A 17,957-nucleotide genomic window follows, 5' to 3' on the forward strand; every position below is an offset into this window, starting at 1 on the left:
TGCTGTGGGCCAATGGCCGGGGCTTTATTACGGCGGGTGGGCTGCCAGCCACCTGCCATCCAGCCTCAGCACTGCCACAGGCTACATGGGCCGCTCCTGGGGCTGGTGTGCAGAGCTGGCCTGTCCCCGGCCAGGTGACAGTCTCTTCCTCAGCCTGACCAAGGCCTTGATGGGGTTCTGGGTGCAGGTATCCAAGTGGGTCACACCCTCCAGCAAGGACTTGCTGGGCTGGCTGCAGGGCTGCCGAGGTGGGGATGCGCAGGGCTGCTGCCGAGGTGGGGATGCGCAGGGCTGCTGCCGAGGTGGGGATGCGCAGGGCTGGCCCAGCAGGGTCCTGCCCGTCTTGCTGCCAGGAAGGTGCTGTCTGCCCAAGGGCCTGAAGGAAAACCAGATCCAAGATCCCCTGTGAGTGCGGGGGATGCTCCACCCAGCTGCCCCACCTCCGGTAAAGCCTCACTCACCCTGGGGATGTGCTCTGGGCCTGGACTGGCTGTGTTGCTCCCTGGGTTCCCTTGCTAGAAGGGGACCAGAGCCGGTCCTGCGGGATCAGCTACAAAAAAGAAAAAGCCAGTCTTAGAAGGGTTCAGGAGTCCCCTCCCCACTGTTCAGAGAGGGTGTCGGAGCCAGGGATGGGGAGGGAAGGGCCAGGTGTGTATCTATGGGCCCTTCCACCTAGGGGCGGGGCCTAGGAAGCCTTCCAGGGCCTGTTCTCAGCTGCAGAGCCTCAGGCAGGCAGCAATTAAGGGGAGGTTTCTTTCTGACATGGCTTTTTTTTTTTTTTTTTTTTTTTTTTTTTTTAGAAACAGGGTCTCATATCATCCAGGCTGGTCTCAAACTCCTGGGTTCGAGTGATCTGCCTGCCTCTCAAATTGTTGGGATTACAGGCATGAGCTGCCACGCCCGACCCCTGACAAAGCTTCTTGTTGCACCTGAAGGCATGAATGGCTATAGAGGGGATGTGGGACTGGAAGGCACTGGATCATCCTCACGCCTTCTGGAAATGTGAAAAATGTTTCACAAAAGCACAGCCTAAGGCCTCATGTGATGAGGTGGGCTCTCCACAAGTTCCCCGGGCAGAGGCTTCCTCCTGGTCTCCAAGGGCCCGCCCTCTCAGGCCTACCTTGAGGCCACCCTGCTGGGCCACTTCCCGGATTTTAGACAGCATTGATTGGAGCCGCCCGTTCTCCTCCTGTAGGACCTGGATGCGGATGTCGTTGGCCTGCACTTGCCTCTCCATGTGATCTGTGACGTTGCCAGAGTCTGTGGGACATGTTATCTGGGATTCCACGCTGCTGGATCTGCCTCCTGTGCCCAATGGGACAGGACCTTAGAAGGGAGGCACACCAGCTTGGGTGGGTGGCCCGGCAGGCGCAAGGGAGTTGTGTAGTGCACCAGGCCTCCCAGCTCATCTTCCTTCTCCAGAGGCCTTATTCCCCCTTCCCTCTCCCCTCACCTGCTGGGAAGATGACCATATTATAAAATCTGAGAGCTGGGTGGGACCTAGAGCTCTCAAAAGACTTAGCAAGGCCGGGCGCGGTGGCTCATGCCTGTTATCCCAGCATTTTGGGAGGCCGAGGTGGGTGGATCATGAGGTCAAGAGATCGAGACCATCCTGGCCAACATGGTGAAAGCCCATCTCTACTAAAAAATACAAACATTAGCTGGGGTGTGGTGGCAGGCGCCTGTAGTCCCAGCTACACAGGAGGCTGAGGCAGGAGAATCACTTGAACCCAGGAGGCGGAGGTTGCAGTGAGCTGAGATTGCGCCACTGCACTCCAGCCTGGCGACAGAGTGAGACTCCATCTCAAAAAAACAAAACAAAACAAAACAAAAAAGACTTAGCAAATAAGCAGGAGAGGAGAGTGAATCTCTCTGACAAGGCCCCCTGTTTTGGACAGGCTAGAGCCAAAGTGAGCTGTCCAAGGTCACACGGCCAGCTCAAGCGTGGGAATGGCAAGGCTGCGCTTCCCCTGCTTTTGTGATGGATGCTTCCTTCTGGCTCCATGAGCCTGGGGGAATTGCTGCCCCTTCTGGTTCAGTTTCCTGCTTTGTAAAAAGGGGCTATGACCTGCCTCACAGGGTGGTTGAGAAGGGGACAGAAGGGCCTGGATGATGTCTCACGAGCAGCTAACTGGAGATCTTCCTGCCAGCTCTGCAAATGGATTTGCCCCAGCGCTTTAGGGGTCTGGAGAGGCTGGGAGAATCCAAGTCACCTGATATCCAATCCTGTGCCAAGACGGGTACCTAGCACTCCTGTGCCATGGGGTCCAGGACAGTGGGCAGCTGGGGGCTGTGTCCTTGGGACTAGTCCCATGGTATGGTTTGGGGACCCATTCCAAGAACCAAGAAGGGGGACACAGAGAAGTCAAGCAAGAATTAGCATGTGATGTGGTAAAAAGCATGGTCTGTGGGGACAACCAGACCTGTGTCTGGGTTTGGCTGCTGTGGCTAGAGGCAGTCACATCACAGTTGGGCTTTCACATCCCTCTCTATGCAGAGTGGATGACGCATGAAGCGCTTGCGTGCTGTGGTGGGTCCACAGGGGCTGCACTGCTGGCCGCCCGGCTTTCCACCCTTGCTGCACGCTAGGGAACTGCAGTCCCCAGTGTCCTGGCCACATAAGCCCTCAGCTGCCGGCCCTGAGCCCCAGCATGCCCTTGGCACCATCCCCAGTCCCCTACCATGGATCTGGATCTGGGTCTCAGTGGGCTGGTGCAGGTCTGGGAAGGCCACCAGCAGCCGCTCCCGCTCCCTCAGCTCCACCAGCTCCCGCTCTAGCTCCAGGATGGTTAGCCGCAGGTCCGTAGTTGCCTGCTCCAGGCCTTGCTTCTCCCTCTGCAGGCTCTGCAGCAGCTCCTGGGGCAGGGGGAGGCTCAGGCCTGGCTCCTGAATGAGCCACATGGCACTAAGCGCCCCTGGGGCACCGTCCCCTGCAGGCACTCAGTTGGCCAGAGACTTCTCCAGCAAAAAGGAAGACCCCCACTCTCACCTGCTGGGCCCTGAGCTGGCATTGCCCCTGCTCCCGCTCGCTCTGCAGCTGCTCCTCCACGTGGGCCCGCTGGGCCTCAGCCTCATTCAGGCTGCCCTGCAGCTCCTCACGTTCCTGGTCCAGGCTGTCCAGCTGCTTTAGCAGGGCTCGCTGCTTGGCCTGCAGAGACTAAGCAGGAACAGACAAGCAGGGAGGCTGTGAGACCCACAGGGCTAGGCCCAGCCATGTGGAACTAAGGAGGCTATAGCATCTACTACCCCCCCGCTGCTACCCCCCTGGGGCGTGTGTCTGTGTCTAGGGAACATTGGTCACACACATGGAAGGGCAGGGGTTGGGGGAAGCTGGCAGCAGGCAGATGCACACCAGACCTGGTCAAGGGCAGGACCCCAGCTTGAAGACCCTGGCCCTTGGAACGTAGTTGGCTGACTCTGGAGGTCTCACCCCCACTTCCTTCCAGTCACACGGAGACCCCACTTGGAGAGGAATTCTGGGAACTAAGTTTTTCTTCTCCTTGGGTCTCCAGTGTCACATCATCCCATGTCACTGAAGCCCACATTTCCTAATACCCACTGAATGGAAAGCAGGAAGAACTAATGCTGGACTGCTCAGAGTCCTGGCTCCATCTCTCACTAGCTATGTGGCCTTGGGCAACTTCCTTAACCTCAATAAGGCTCAGTTTCCTCATTCGTAAAATGGGGGTGACAATAGTATCTACCTCCTGTTGCTGTAGCGAGGAGTAAGCATCAGAGTCTGTGGCTCCTGAAGCCTGGGTCACAGCAGACACCTGATACATGGTGGCTGTGACAGTTTACAAGGCAGAGAACAGCACCCACTTGGGGTAGAAAGGCTTCCCCTACCCTGGGCCCATGTCTGACCCTGGGAACTCTCAACTGAACTCCTGGCTCCTTGCTGAGCTTTTGAGGGTGGACCCAGCCAGGACAGCCCCCAGACCTGCCCCTTTCACTGGGCAACAGATCACCTACTCCCTCAACCACACTTCTGAGGACTCCTGTGAGGCTCCATTGCCCAGAGCACAGCTGTGGGCCCTGGCTCACCCTCTGCCCACCCTATCCTTCCCCTGGCTGATGGGTTAATTGCCTGTCACGGGCGTCCAGCTCAAAGGCCACCTCCTCCTAGAAGCCATTCTGGATTCCCATGGCAGATGTGGCCATCCCTCCCTGCACCCCTTAGCCATCTGGCAGGAGAGTGTGGCACACCTGTTCATCTTTGCTTGTAGGGCACTCCTCCAGACTGAGGCCTCACTGGGCAGTATCTGTCCCTGGATCACTGTTCCCCCAGTGCCTGGCTCAGGGCAGACTCTCTGTAAAGATGAGTCAACCCCCACACCTGGAGGTATCTCATGGAGCAGGTACCCAATACAGATGAGCCCCCATTCTCTGACAGTGGAGCCCTCTCTCCCTGCAGCCTACATTGCAGGTGCCCAGGCTGGCAAGGGCCCCGGCCTCACCTCCTGGTGGCGGACCATGCTGTCAACACGGGCCTTCTCCTTATCCAGCTCCGTGCTGGCCCAGCAGATCTGCTGGCCAGCGCCCTCCAGCCGACCCACCAACAGCTGCACCTGCTCCTCCAGCTGCTGCACCTGCCTCTCTGCTGCCGCCCTGCGCTCGCCTTCCTCCTGCAGCTGCTGGGCCTTTGTCTCTGCAGCATTGAGTGGACGTGGGATGGTAGGGCAGGGGAGCGCTGTACTACCTCAGACCCAGGACAGGAGCTCATATCCCATCTCTGGGCCTCAGAGTCCTCAGGAACAAAATGGGGCTCTAGACCCTGCCTGAGGTGGGTTTGGAAAATAGAAGGTGCTTTCTGGGTAGGAGGTGGCACCCCAGTTTGGTCATCGCCCAACAGTGTGGTTGGTCAGGCCCACCCGCCTGTGGCTGGTACCCTTCGTCTCCGCTCTGGATGCTCAGGGGACAGAGATGGACGATGCTCGTCCAGCCACACCCCTGGCTTGAGATGTGGCATCGGGGCCTATGACGGGGTTCCTTACCCATAGCCTGCGTGGACTCCTGCTGCTGTTTCAGTTCTCTCTCCAGGGTGGCCATCTTTGTCTTTAGGTCACTTGTTTCTATGGCAGCCAAGAGAGAGGCCCTTCAGAGGGTCCCATGGAGCTGGCCGGCGGCCTTCATGCCCAGTGTGCCCCATGGAGTGGAGGCAGCCCATCGCCTGCAGAGAGGCCGCCTGCGGTCATGGGAGGAGCTCTGGGGAGGTTGGTGGAGGCGGCTGGGCCCTTGTCCACCCTGCTTCTCATGTGCTGGCTGCCATGTGTCTACACTTCTCTGGGCCTTGATGTCGTCCATGGAGGCAACTGTGAGGCTCAGAAAGGGCAAATCCCTCCGGCCTCCCGTCAGTGAGCACTGACCAACTTCTGGTGCCAGGAACTACGTCTCCAATGGCTTTTGCCAAAACCAGAGAGGCTGCTCTGCTTGGCTGGAAGTGCCAGGGGAATAACTCTCTGGAAGTAGCCCTCAATGACTGACAGCGCAAGTGGATACATACCTCGGCTCCCTCCCTGAGAGATGAGTCTGGGCAAGTGTCCTAGCCCAGTTCCTAGCCCCAGCGGGACTGCAATCACAGTGTCACCACCGGACAAACACACCCTTCCTTGCTGCCCTCCCTTCCCTGCCTCTTGCCTGTGTCCCAGCCTGGGTTCTTCCACACAAACCACTTGCCCTGGAAGTCCTGTCTCACAAACATCCATGCAAAGGCTGTGGCAGAGACCCTGGCACCAGGCGTCTGGCCTCTGGGGCACAGACCTGTGAGCAGCTGCTGTTTGTCACGCTCCCACTCGGACAGGCACTGCTCATCCTCCTCTGCCTGTCGCCGCCGCGCCCCCTGCTCCTGTTTCAGCGCCTGCTCCAGCTTGCCCGCCTGCTTCCTCAGGCCATCCTTCTGCCCCTCGGCCTCCTCCAGCTGGGCCCTGAGGGCCTCCACATGCTTACTGAGGCGCTTCAGGTCTTTCCTTTGCTCTGCTGCCCAGCGGCCCACTGTGGCAGCTGGCAGTGGCCTGAGCCCCATGCTGTCCTGTACCAGTTGCTGGAACTGGCCTAAGGATGAAGGCAAGTTCTGGCTCTGACACAGGCTGATGACCGCCTTGCCCACCTTCTGCAGGCTTCCCTGGACGCTGGCGCATGCGTCACAGGGCACCAGGGCCGTCTCAATGGTCTGGGAGTAGACACTCCTGGTGTTCCTGGAGGTCGTGGCTGGGAACTGCAGGGAGGCTCTGACAGGGATGCTCTCTGGCTCTTGGCAGGTCTGGGGCAGGCCTGGCACTGGGGAGGAGGGCTTGATGAACTTGGCAGGCAGACATTCAGGGCTCCTGGGTGGCTCGCCCTTGGTGGGCTTGGAGGTGGGAGTCTCTCTTTGGTTTGCCCCTTTCTGTGTTCAGAAAAAGACAAGGGAAAGCAGGTGAGGGAGAAAGTAGAGAGGGAGGTGACTGGTTCTCTGGGGATGTTCTGTGACAGTGTGACAGCCTTGCCTGACACGCAGACCCTCAGATGTTCTCTGACACCGACGTGAATAAGAGAGAACTTTCTCCCTTTTTTACTCTGACTCAAGTTACCACACCCAGGTCTCCTCTCTGCGGCCCACACCCCAAGCTCCAGCCTTGATCTGATTGTACGCATGGTGTTGAGTGATGGTGACATCACAGCTGCTGGTTACTGGGCTCTTGATCAGTGGACGTGCCTGCTCTTGTGTCACCATAACCACTCTCAGTTTTAGTTTCCTTCCCATCACGGTGACAGTGGTCCTTCCCCAGCGGGTGGTTGTATAGTTTATGGGATAGCCCATAACAAACGGGGCTCACATGATCTCCATTGTACAGATGAAGAAACTGAGGTTTGGAGTAGGCAAGATTTTTCCAAAGTCCCACAGGGATGTTAGAGCCAGGGAGTAAGGCATGACCCCCAAGGCCTGTGTTCTTAACCGCCACACTGTGTGGGGCTTGACTGGGAGGGCGGTGGGAGCCAGTGAAGGTGGCGGTGCACACAGTGGTAGGCTAGGAAGCCAGAGCTGGGGCAAGATGTGAAGGCCACCACAGTGGGGAGACAGAGGCTGGGACCCACCTGGGGGAGTGGCTGCTGGTGGAGCGTGCCTAGCTTCAGCAGGCTATCCCAGAAGCGCCGCACCGTGAGCCCCACGGACATGCAGGGCCCCGTAGCCCGTGCAGGGGGCATCATCTGCTCGGAGCCAAGGTTCTCCAAGTAGCTCATGCAGCTTTGAAGCAGCAGCAGGAGCCTGAGGGCAGAGATGCCAGGTTGCTGGGGCCCAGGCTGGTGCCAACACACCCTCAGACCATACAACCGCAGCTCTGGCTCTGCGGAACTGGCCCAGACATCGAGGGCTTGGAGAGTCTCAGAATATGCTCTGCTGGGCCAGCTTCAAACCTAACCCAGGGGTTACTTCCCCCAGGAAGCCCTCCCTGGCCACAACCTCAGCTTGGGAGCCTCTTCTGCATCTCCTGGGTGGGACTTCTGCCTGGCTCTTCTCCACTGGACTAGGGAGCTCTGTGAAGCCAGGCCTGGCCTTGCCTCAGTTGTATCCTGAGTCCTTGAAAAGTTCTGGGTGCCTTACATTCATTCAGTGGCCCAGAGCCTCCACCTGACAGATGACAGAGCTGAGACCCAGAAAGGGGAAGAGCCTGCCCACAGCCACAGGTTGATGTGCCGGGCGTGGCAGTGGGTACCTGTAATCCCAGCTACTTGGGAGGCTGAAGCAGGAGAATCTCTTGAACCCAGGAGGTAGAGGTTGCAGTGAGCTGAGATCACACCACTGCACTCCAAGAAGAGCGAAACTCCGGAAAAAAAAAAAAAAAAAAGCATGCACCAACACACCCAGCTAATTTTTAAAATATTTTTGTACAGATGGGGTCTCCTTACGTTGCCTAGGCTGGTCTTGAACTCTCAAATGATTCTCCCATTAACCTCCCAAAATGCTGGGATTACAAGTGTCGGCCACCGTGCCTGGCACGCCATCTTAACTTTATTTTTATTTTCACTTTTTTTTTTGAGAAACAGTCTTACTCCATTACCAAGGCTGGAGCGCATTGCTGTCATCTTGGCTCACTGCAACTTCTGCCTCCCAGATTTAAGTGATTCTCATGCCTCAGCCTCCTGAGTAGCTGGAAATACAGGAACGCACCACCACACCCAGCTAATTTTTGTATTTTTACTAGAGACACGGTTTCACTATGTTGGCCAGGCTGGTCTTGAACTCCTGACCTCAAGTAATGCACCCGCCGTGGCCTCCCAAAGTGCTGAGATTACAGGCATGAGCCACCGTGCCCGGTCAACCACGTTAACTTTAATGATAGCTTAGAATTGATGGGGCTGCAGGAGAATCCACGAGGCTCTTCTCAGCGGGTCAGGATTTGGAAAAATACATCCCGTCTCTGGCCTTGTGATATGTAGAGGGAACAGCACAACCCACAGGACAACAGGAAAGAGAGGCCGGGATGGAAACTCTGAGAAACAACTATGGGGTCCCCGACACAGAAACCCTGAGGAGGCAGCTGGGAGCAGCTGAGAGACCGTGGTCACAGATGTGGTGCCACAGAGACCGATGGAGTGGAAATCAACTGCCTAAGGTGGACAGGCTAGGAGAGCCTAACACGGGATAGCACAGCACACAACACAAGACAAACGATAAAAGGTAAGACTACTTTGAAAGTCCTGAGCTGATGTGGCCCCGACAGGTACTCAATGGTGACTGTTGTTCCAACATCACCCCCGCCTCTGGAGGGGCTTCTGTAGCTGCCACTGGTTTCAGGGGCAGGAGCCGGCATCCTGAGATGACCAGGCTTGGTCAAGGCCCTCACCTGTCGATGACCAGCTCCAGCAGTACAACATGGGACAGCTGCGTGAACTCGGGGTCACCCGGAACATGGTCATAGTGCTCCAGCAGGGCCACCATGTCGAGGTCACAGGCCATGCAGTCAGGAAACTTCCAGGAGGGGAAGCGCACAGGCCCGGCACGGGAGAAGACGTCTACGATGGCACCCTGCAGGTCGGTGAGGTCTGTGCGCAGGCTGTCCATGCAGGCCTGGCTGCCCAGCAGGTGCGCCATCCTCACAGCTCCTGGGGTGAGCACAGAAGAGCCCTGCCAGCCAGAGTCACGTGGCTGCTGCTAGAGGAAACTCCCTGAAACCCTCATCTGCCCAGGGGCTACTAGGCCAGAAGTTCACCCCAGACCCCGGGGAGAAGTCTGTTTCCCAGCCCCAGGTGACAAGGCCTTTTGGACCTGGTTCTGGGTGGCCTCAACAGCCTCTCAGTCCCACTACCCTGAGCACATACTGCAGAGTCCATCACTCCACAAGTCCTTCCTAAGGACTTACATACACGTCAGGTCCCCTGCTCAAGGCTGGGTGGATACAGCTATGAACAAGAACATGCCTCTCATCCTTTCCTCGCAGAGTGAACCCTTGAACAGGGCACACACAACTGAGAGTTACAGCGACAGCGTGATGGCAAGTGTTGGGCCACACCAGGCCACTGTCATATCCTGCCTAGACCACTGCAGCAGGTTCCAGCTGGATCACAGGGCAGGCCTCCAGAGATTTCAGCTCCAGAGATTTGGACCAAACTCTACTGGACCATGTCATACTGGCCACAATGCCTCAGTACTCCCTGTGGCCTATGGAAGAAAAGCCACCTCTGAACACATCCCTCGCTTCGCCTCTCTCTAGTCCCCTCCCCTCTACCTCATAGTCTTCCCTCCTACCACCATGAGCTACCAGTAGCAGCTCATGCACACGAGGCACTTGTTTCTAAATCCTCGCCCATCTGTCCTCTCTGTCAGAATCATGCTTCCCTGTCCAATTCCCATCACATGGCTAACTCCTCTCATCCTTCAGGGTTCCTGGATATCACCTCCTCCAAGAAGGCTTCCCTAAGCACCCTCCATGCTGGCTTAGATACTCCCTCTGGGCTTCCCCCATCTCAGCTCTGATTGCTGTCTGCTGGAACGGCCTTCTCTCCGAGCCATCTTAGCCCCTGTGGTGTCCCCAGTGTGGCCAGTTGGGGACCTGGCCCACTGTAGATGCTCACTGGCAAATAATGCCTGAGTGATTGAATGGAGAAAAGAAAAAGAATTGCAAAGAAAATTTAAAATGCACTTGACTTCTAAAGTGCAAGAGAGGAAAATGTGAAAACTTGCATTGAGACCTATTGTCATCACTCTGGTGATAGGGAACCCATTATATATATGTACGTTTTTTGTTTTTTGTTTTTTGTTTTGAGATGGCGTCTAGCACTGTCGCCCAGGCTGGAGTACAGTGGCGTGATCTGAGCTCACTGCAGTCTCTGCCTCCTAGGTTCAAGCGATTATCCTGCCTCAACCTCCCGAGTAGCTGGGATTACACATGCCCGCCACCATGCCTGGCTAATTTTTGTAGTTTTAGTAGAGACAGGGTTTCTCCATGTTGGCCAGGATGGTCTTCTGACCTCAAGTGATTCACCCACCTTGGCCTCCAAAAGTGCTGGGATTACAGGCGTAAGGCACCACACTCAATCCCATTATATATATATTTAAAACAATTTTTGTTTTTCTTGATGCATAATAGATGTCCATAGTTTCAAGGTACCTAGTTTCAGAATTACTTAATACATATATAATTTGTAAAGATCAAATCAGTGTACTTTGAATATCCATCACCTTAAATTTGTCTTTCCTTTTTTCCTTTTGTTTTGTTTTTTGAGACATGGCCTCTGTCACCCAGGCTGGAGTGCAGTGGCGCCCTCACAGCTCACTGTAGTTTCAACCTCCTGGACTTAAGTGATTCTCCTGCCTCAGCCTTCCAAGTAGCTGGGACTACAGGTATGTGCCACTATACCTAGCTAATTATTTATTATTTTTGGGGGGTAACATCTTGAACTGGCAATTTAAAAATTTTTTTGTAAAGATGGGATCTCACTGTGTTGCCCAGGCTGGTCTCAAACTCCTGGGTTCAAGCAGTCCTCTCTGAAAGGCTTGGCCTCTCACAGTGCTGGGGTTATACGTGAGAACCACCACACCCAGCCTGTCTTTTTTTTATGCTAAGAAACATTTGAGGCCGGGCACAATGGCTCACATCTGTAATCCCAGCACTTTGGGAGGCCGAGGCGGATCACCTGAAGTCAGGAGTTCAAGCCTGGCCAACATAGTGAAACCTCATCTCTACAAAAATACAAAAATTAGCTGGGCATGATGGCGGGTACCTGTAATCCCAGATACTTGGGAGGATGAGACAGGAGAACTGCTTGAACCCAGAGGTGGAGGCTGCAGTGAGCCGAGATCGCGCCATTGCCCTCCTGCCTGGGTGACAGGGCGAGACTGTCTTACAAAAAAAAAAAAAGAGAAACATTCTATTTATTTTCTTCTAGCCATTTTGAAATGTACAATAGATCAGTATAAACTAGTCACCCTACTGATCTATTGAACACTAGGACTGCTGCTACATATTTTTTTTTTTTTTTTTTTTTGAGACGGAGTCTCGCTCTGTCACCCAGGCTGGAGCACAGTGGCCGGATCTCAGCTCACTGCAAGCTCTGTCTCCCAGGTTTATGCCATTCTCCTGCCTCAGCCTCCCGAGTAGCTGGGACTACAGGCGCCTGCCACCTCGCCCGGCTAGTTTTTTTGTATTTTTAGTAGAGACGGGGTTTCACTGTGTTAGCCAGGATGGTCTCGATCTCCTGACCTCGTGATCCGCCCGTCTCGGCCTCCCAAAGTGCTGGGATTACAGGCTTGAGCCACCGCGCCCGGCCTGCTGCTACATTTTTATGCAGAGAATCCCAGTCCTGCCCCTTCCTGGCCTCAGAGAAGTCACCGAGGCCCAGTTGTAAGATGGGGACATTGTCTCCAAGCAGGCCAGGTTGTTGTGAAGGCGTTAAAGGGATCATGAGTAAGGTGCTTGGTCCAATGCAAGGCACCAGTAAAAGTTCTCAACCAATATTAACTATTATTATTATGAATAATATTATTAGCAGTAACCACAGCGAAGTCCATCCTTGTCTTGTGTGGGTGCCTGGCTCCCGTTCTTCCCCAGTTCCCCTGCGGCCCACACAGAACGCTTCTGGTCCATCTTCTGCCACCTGTGGACATCTGAAAGTGGTGATCTGAACATTCTGTGACCCTTGACTCAGAAAGTGGAGAAGCGAGACACTGCCCGGGTCCCTCCTGTGGCTTGTCACCCTCCAGCAGGGCTGGGGTGTGAGTTGGCAGCTTGTTTCAGATCCAGCATTCTGCTGGGAGTCAGGCAGCTATGCGGATGCTGAGCTCCAGCTCCTCTCCACCTGCCAGCAGGGGCCCCTTGTCCTTGGTGAATTTCTCAGTGCAGGAAGTACCTCCTTGCACTAGCCCCTCCCTGAAGCAGAGGCTGCTTGGGCAGCATTTAGGCCATGGCCCCTTCTGCCTCCAGCAAGTCCAGGCCTGGCTGAAAAACTGTTCTCCCAAACCTAACCTCCCCATCAACCTCCCTCATCTCAGAAAATGACATCCCACTGAGTGCACCTGGCTTGGCCCTAGCCTAGGCATTTCCTGAGTTCCCTCTTTCCTCTACCCCCATGTCCCAGGACCCAGTGCTGCAGATCCTACATCCAGACCACACTGGGAACCCAGCATTTCTCTCCATCGACACTGCTCCTACCCCATCATCTCCCGAGACACTGCCAGAGCTTCCCTGAGGGATCAGCCACTTCTCTTCTGCCCTGTACCACCTGGTCCCTCTTGGTTGTACATGGCAACCAGAGTGATTGTTTAATAAGGCAACCTACCCCTGCTTGGAGCCTTTTCCTCTCTTTCTAGAGCACCAAGACTGGAATGCTTCCTGGGGCTCCTGCCCTGTGTGGCCTGCCCCAGCTTCAGTGTCTCCCCACCCAGAACGCGCCCCTCCCCAAACTTCTTCTAGATAAGACACCTCCCTCAGGCCCCCCCGCCAAACATCCTCTCCTCAGGAAAACTCCCCAGGGCCCCAGGTCGGGCGAGGTTCCCTGTCACACATTCTCAGAGCATCCTGTTCTTTTTCTTCCCAGCATACGCCACCGCCAGAATGGAATCATTATTTGCGAAGTTATTTGTGGTTGGCAGCCTGTCTCCCTGTGAGCGTGTGGTATGACCTGGTCACCTGGGCTGAGAGGACTCAGGGCCAGCCTGTGCCCACAGGTGCTGGGAAGCTCAGAGGCACTCAGGGGAAGGGTGGTGGACTCTTCAACCTCCCAGAGGACGGGGCCCTCTCCTTACCTCTGTGCAGGTGCCTGCCCGTGGAGCCGGAGTGACTGAGTGTCTAGTTCTCAGATGAGCCTGTGGGCTCCAGGGCTCTGGGTCAGAGGCTCATCCACGTGCCCGGCTTCCTGTCTCCAGTGCAGGGTTGGCCCTGAGTAGCTCTTCAGACCCTGGGAAGGGATGACAGGGCCAGTGAGTGAAAGCACAGTCAGGCAGGGCTTCCTGGGAGCAGGGTGGAAGGCTATCCAGGAAGGAGAAGGGGTTCCAGGCTGGAGGAAGGAGGTGAGAGAAGGGGCAGGTGGGCTGCCTGCCTCCAGCCTGAGCAGAGGGCACTCTTCAATAGTGCTGGTTGGACTGAAGAACTACTGTGTGCCACTTCCCTGAATCTGCCTCATTTCTACAGAGGAGGAAACTGAGGCTCTGAAAAGTTAGGGAGCTTGCCCGAGGTCTCTCAGGAAGCTGAGATTCTGAGTCCACCATCTCTGCTCTGTCCTCAGGCCATGCTACTTCTAGAGCAACAGTGTCTAAAAGAAATATAATACAAGCCACACATGGGATTTTAGGTTTTTCTACTAGCCACTGATGGGGTACAGGAAATGCTACCCCAAGATATGGCACCTTAGAAATGCAAAAAACTGCAGAAGCAGGATGGCCACTCTCATCTTCCCCTCATCCTTCTTCTCTGAAGCAGGCCGCCAGGAAGGTCAGTCTGTGACCTCTCCCCTCCTTCTCCCCTGAAGACCCTCATGTGACAGGTGTCCTGCCCTATACCCAGATGGGGAGAAATGTCACACAGGAACACCAAGAAGAATCTGAGCAAACAGGCCTTGCTAAATCCACGCCCTCCCTCATTTATTACTATTAGATCATCCTTTTTTTTTTTTTTTTTTTGAGACGGAGTCTTGCTCTGTCACCCAGGCTGGAGTGTAGTGGCCGGATCTCAGCTCACTGCAAACTCCGCCTCCCGGGTTCCCGCCATTCTCCTGCCTCAGCCTCCCGAGTAGCTGGGACTACAGGCGCCCACCACCTCGCCCGGCTAGTTTTTTGTATTTTACGGGGTTTCACCGTGTTAGCCAGGATAGTCTCGATCTCCTGACCTCGTGATCCGCCCGTCTCGGCCTCCCAAAGTGCTGGGATTACAGGCTTGAGCCACCGCGCCTGGCACATTTTTTTTTTTTTTTTTTAAGATGGAGTCTTGCTCTGTCACCCAGGCTGGAGTGCAGTGGCGCAATCTCAGCTCACCACAACCTCCGCCTCTTGGGTTCAAGCAATTCTCCCGTCTCAGCCTCCTGAATAACTGGGACTACAGGTGCATGCCACCATGCCCGGCTAATTTTTGTATTATTATTATTTTGAGACAGAGTCTCGCTCTGTCGGCCAGGCTGGAGTGCAGTGGCATGATCTTGGCTCACTACAACCTCTGCCTCCTGGGCTCAAGCAGTTCTCCTGCCTCAGCCTTCCAAGTAGCTGGGATTACAGGGGTGTGCCACCACGCCTGGCTAAATTTTGTATTTTTAGTAGAGATGGGGTTTCACCATGTTGGCCAGGTTGGTCTTGAACTCCCGACCTCGTAATCCACCCACCTTGGCCTCCCAAAGTGCTGGGATTAGGCGTGAGCCACCGTGCCCAGCCTTTCATTATTTATTTTTATTTTTATTATTTTTTTGAAACAGTCTCGCTCTGTTGCCCAGGCTGGAGTGCAGTGGCGTGATCTTGGCTCACCACAACCTCCACCTCCTGGGTTCAAGTGATTCTCCTGCCTCAGCCTCCTGAGTAGCTGGGACTACAGGCACGTGCCACCACAGCTGGCGAATTTTTGTATTTTTAGTAGAGATGGGGTTTCACTACGTTGGCCAGGCTAGTCTCAAACTCCTGACCTCATGATCCGCCTGCCTCAGCCTCCCAAAATGCTGGGATTACAGGTGTGAGCCACCGCACCCAGCCACTTTTTGTATTTTTAGTAGAGATGGTGTTTCACCATATTGGTCAGGCTGGTCTCCAACTCCTGACCTCCGGTGATCCACCCTCCTTGGCCTCCCAAAGTGCTGTGTTTACAGGTGTGAACTACCGTGCCCCTCTAGATCATACCTTTTGGTCCACCAATCATAATTCTGCACACTGTCCATAAAAACAGATCTCCTTGTTTCTTTGGGTTTTCATTTCTGAAGGTTTCCATGTCAGGGAAAACTTTTATAAAATACATTTGTATGCTTTTCTCTTGTTAATCTGTTTTTAAAATTTTACTTCATTTATTTATTTTTTAGAGACAGGGTCTCACTCTGTCGCTCAGGCTGGAGTACAGTGGTGCTATCATAGCTCACTGTAACCTCGAACTCCTGGGCTCAAGTGATCCTCCCACCTCAGCCTCCTGAGTAGGTAGGACTACAGGTGGGTGCCACCACATCTGGTTAATTTTTTTATTTTTTGTAAAGACAGAGACTTGCTATGTTGCCCAGGCTGGTCCTGGCCTCTTGGCCTCTGGCCTTGTCCTCTCAAAATGCTGGGATTATAGGTGTGAGCCACTTTAATCTGTCTTTTATTAAACTTGCAATGAGTGAGGAAAAGATATCACTTTTTCTCCCCTACACATTAAAAAGAGTAAAAAAAGAGTCAATTTTAATAGCATATTTTATTTAACCCAATATACCCAAAACATTACCATTTCAACATACCAATGTAAAATTATTAAGATTTTAAACATTTTTATGGTATTAAGTCTCAAAATCTAATGCCTGTTTGACAACACATGGCCATTTGAACCAGAAACCATTTCAAATGTTCAAAAGCCGTATCGGCTGGTAGATACGGTACTGGATGGTGCAGAGGGTCGGATGCTGTGTGTGCATTCAGTAAATGAGGACTGAGTATCTATTCCATCCCAGGCACTATGGCAAGACCAGGAACACATCAGGGCACAAGGAGCCCTGTCCTCCAGGAACTACCAACGATATCTGAGGGTCTCTGCAAGGGGTAAGCTTGTGTGTGCCAGTTTCACCCATGGGATATCACCCAAGTGATACGTGTCTGCCCCATGACATTCACAATACACATGCCCACATCCCACACTCCTGTTGTCTTGGCAGCTGCTTCTCATGAACTACTGCTGCCCAAGAGATTTTATGTCTCCAAGGAGGGAGGCAGAAACAAAGGCAAAATAACACTTGGAAGTATTCTGGGTTTCCTTCCTGAAAAGAGCATGAAGGAAATAAAGCAATCAAGAAGTCCCAACCTGGGAGGAAGTGTATTCAGGTGGCAAAGCACCTGGAATTCATAAGTGTGCTTGTGAAGGCACCAGGAAACACTGATCTGTTCACCTTCAAATAACTACAGCTGCCCTATGGGGCAATTTTGGATATCAACTCCCACTAGATCCTGGTTCAGATAAGCAGCAGCAAATGCCCAAGTTCAGGAAAATCCAAGATGACCTTATGTTGCTTCTTCTGAAAATTCAAGTCATGCAGATACAAGCATGGTTTAAGAAGTACTTACGTGCGGCCGGGTGTGGTGGCTCACGCCTGTAATCCCAGCACTCTGGGAGGCCGAGGCGGGTGGATCATGAGGTCAGGAGATCGAGACCATCCTGGCTAACACAGTGAAACCCCGTCTCTACTAAAAAACACAAAAAATTAGCCGGGCATAGTGGCAGGCGCCTGTAGTCCCAGCTACTCGGGAGGCTGAGGCAGGAGAATGGCGTGAACCCAGGAGGCGGAGCTTGCAGTGAGCCGAGATTGTGCCACTGCACTCCAGCACTCCAGCCTGGGCGACAGAGCAAGACTCCGTCTCAAAAAAAAAAAAAAAAAAAAGAAAAAAAAAAAGAAGTACTTACGTGCATGTCAAGTGAAAAAGCACTTGACATGAGCTCTCTGTAATTCCTCGCTCTTGAGTGGAACCCTCAGTCTGAGGCTGCCAGCCCTGCACTGTACCCAGGAACACATAGGTGACTGCACTAATTGAACCCTTAGGAAGGAGCAGCAGCTATCTCTGCCTCTCCTCAATTTCCTGGGGCTCAAGGCGGACTTTTGACTCCCAGAGAAGAGCAGGAGCCTTTCCTACACTTCCGTTCAACATTCCAGCACCTTCTCTGAGACCTAGTACCCTAACCTACTGGTAAAAATGACGCCTACTTCCCAGCCAGGGTGACTGCTGAGATTCAAAGTCACCACCACGAAAACATGGGAAACTCTAAAACCAGCTATGTGGCAGATGCCAGTCTCAAACATGAGATTGTTAATTGCCTGGATCCCTGGGGACGCTGAAGGGACTGAGGACAAAAGAATAACTAACTGCACTAGTAGAGGAATAAGACTGGCTTGAGCTTGCATTCCCACTCTACCAACTCCAAACTTCACTGTCCTCATTTGTAAATAGGGTGCTATAAGGAATAAATGACGTAATACATGAAGTGTTGGGCACAGGATCCGGCTCATAGCAAATGACCAATACATCCTAGCTATCATTATTCTACATTAATAACAACCATGACACACAACTACGATGTGTGCGGGGGAGGGGGAAGACTGGAGAGAGCAACCCTTCCTATCACTCCCTCATTTCACAGGTGAGGAAACTGAAAGCCAGGCAAGGTTCCCAGCCAGCTCCGGGCTTTCCGGAGTTGAGGAGGGGAGGAAGGGGGTGGGGATCTCAGGAGAGGGAGAGAAAGCCGGCAGGAGTCGAGGTAGGCCTCTGGGGAGCGAGCTGCATAGCTTGCAGGGGCGCACCTGTGAGAGTGAGGGGTGAAGCCTAAAGCAGCAGCCCT

The 17,957-nt window shown here is 54.0% G+C and overlaps 1 protein-coding gene across 9 annotated transcripts in view; it reads right to left on the reverse strand.

Annotated features, from left to right (window-relative positions):
• CCDC157 (coiled-coil domain containing 157) overlaps positions 1 to 17,957 on the reverse strand; it is a 19,308-nt gene continuing 1,351 nt past the window's right edge. The window contains exons 2-13 of one of the 9 annotated variants that reach the window (XM_077950058.1): positions 13,220 to 13,371; positions 8,823 to 9,081; positions 7,692 to 7,799; positions 7,072 to 7,243; positions 5,761 to 6,382; positions 4,995 to 5,072; positions 4,458 to 4,648; positions 2,990 to 3,157; positions 2,682 to 2,856; positions 1,121 to 1,305; positions 462 to 550; positions 1 to 376 (exon numbers count right to left, since the gene is read on the reverse strand). In XM_077950058.1, coding sequence (XP_077806184.1) covers positions 82 to 376; positions 462 to 550; positions 1,121 to 1,305; positions 2,682 to 2,856; positions 2,990 to 3,157; positions 4,458 to 4,648; positions 4,995 to 5,072; positions 5,761 to 6,382; positions 7,072 to 7,243; positions 7,692 to 7,799; positions 8,823 to 9,070 — 2,331 coding nt within the window. In that variant the 5' untranslated portion in view covers positions 9,071 to 9,081; positions 13,220 to 13,371 and the 3' untranslated portion in view covers positions 1 to 81. Of the gene's footprint in view, positions 377 to 461; positions 551 to 1,120; positions 1,327 to 2,681; positions 2,887 to 2,989; positions 3,158 to 4,457; positions 4,649 to 4,994; positions 5,073 to 5,760; positions 6,383 to 7,071; positions 7,244 to 7,691; positions 7,800 to 8,822; positions 9,082 to 13,219; positions 13,372 to 16,690; positions 16,811 to 17,957 lie in introns of all 9 variants that reach the window. The other 8 variants (XM_077950060.1, XM_015150139.3, XM_001109143.5 and 5 more) reach the window with 8 other exon arrangements.

This window comes from Macaca mulatta, chromosome 10, assembly GCF_049350105.2.
Source record: "Macaca mulatta isolate MMU2019108-1 chromosome 10, T2T-MMU8v2.0, whole genome shotgun sequence".
In the NCBI taxonomy this organism is placed as follows: Eukaryota; Metazoa; Chordata; class Mammalia; order Primates; family Cercopithecidae; genus Macaca; species Macaca mulatta.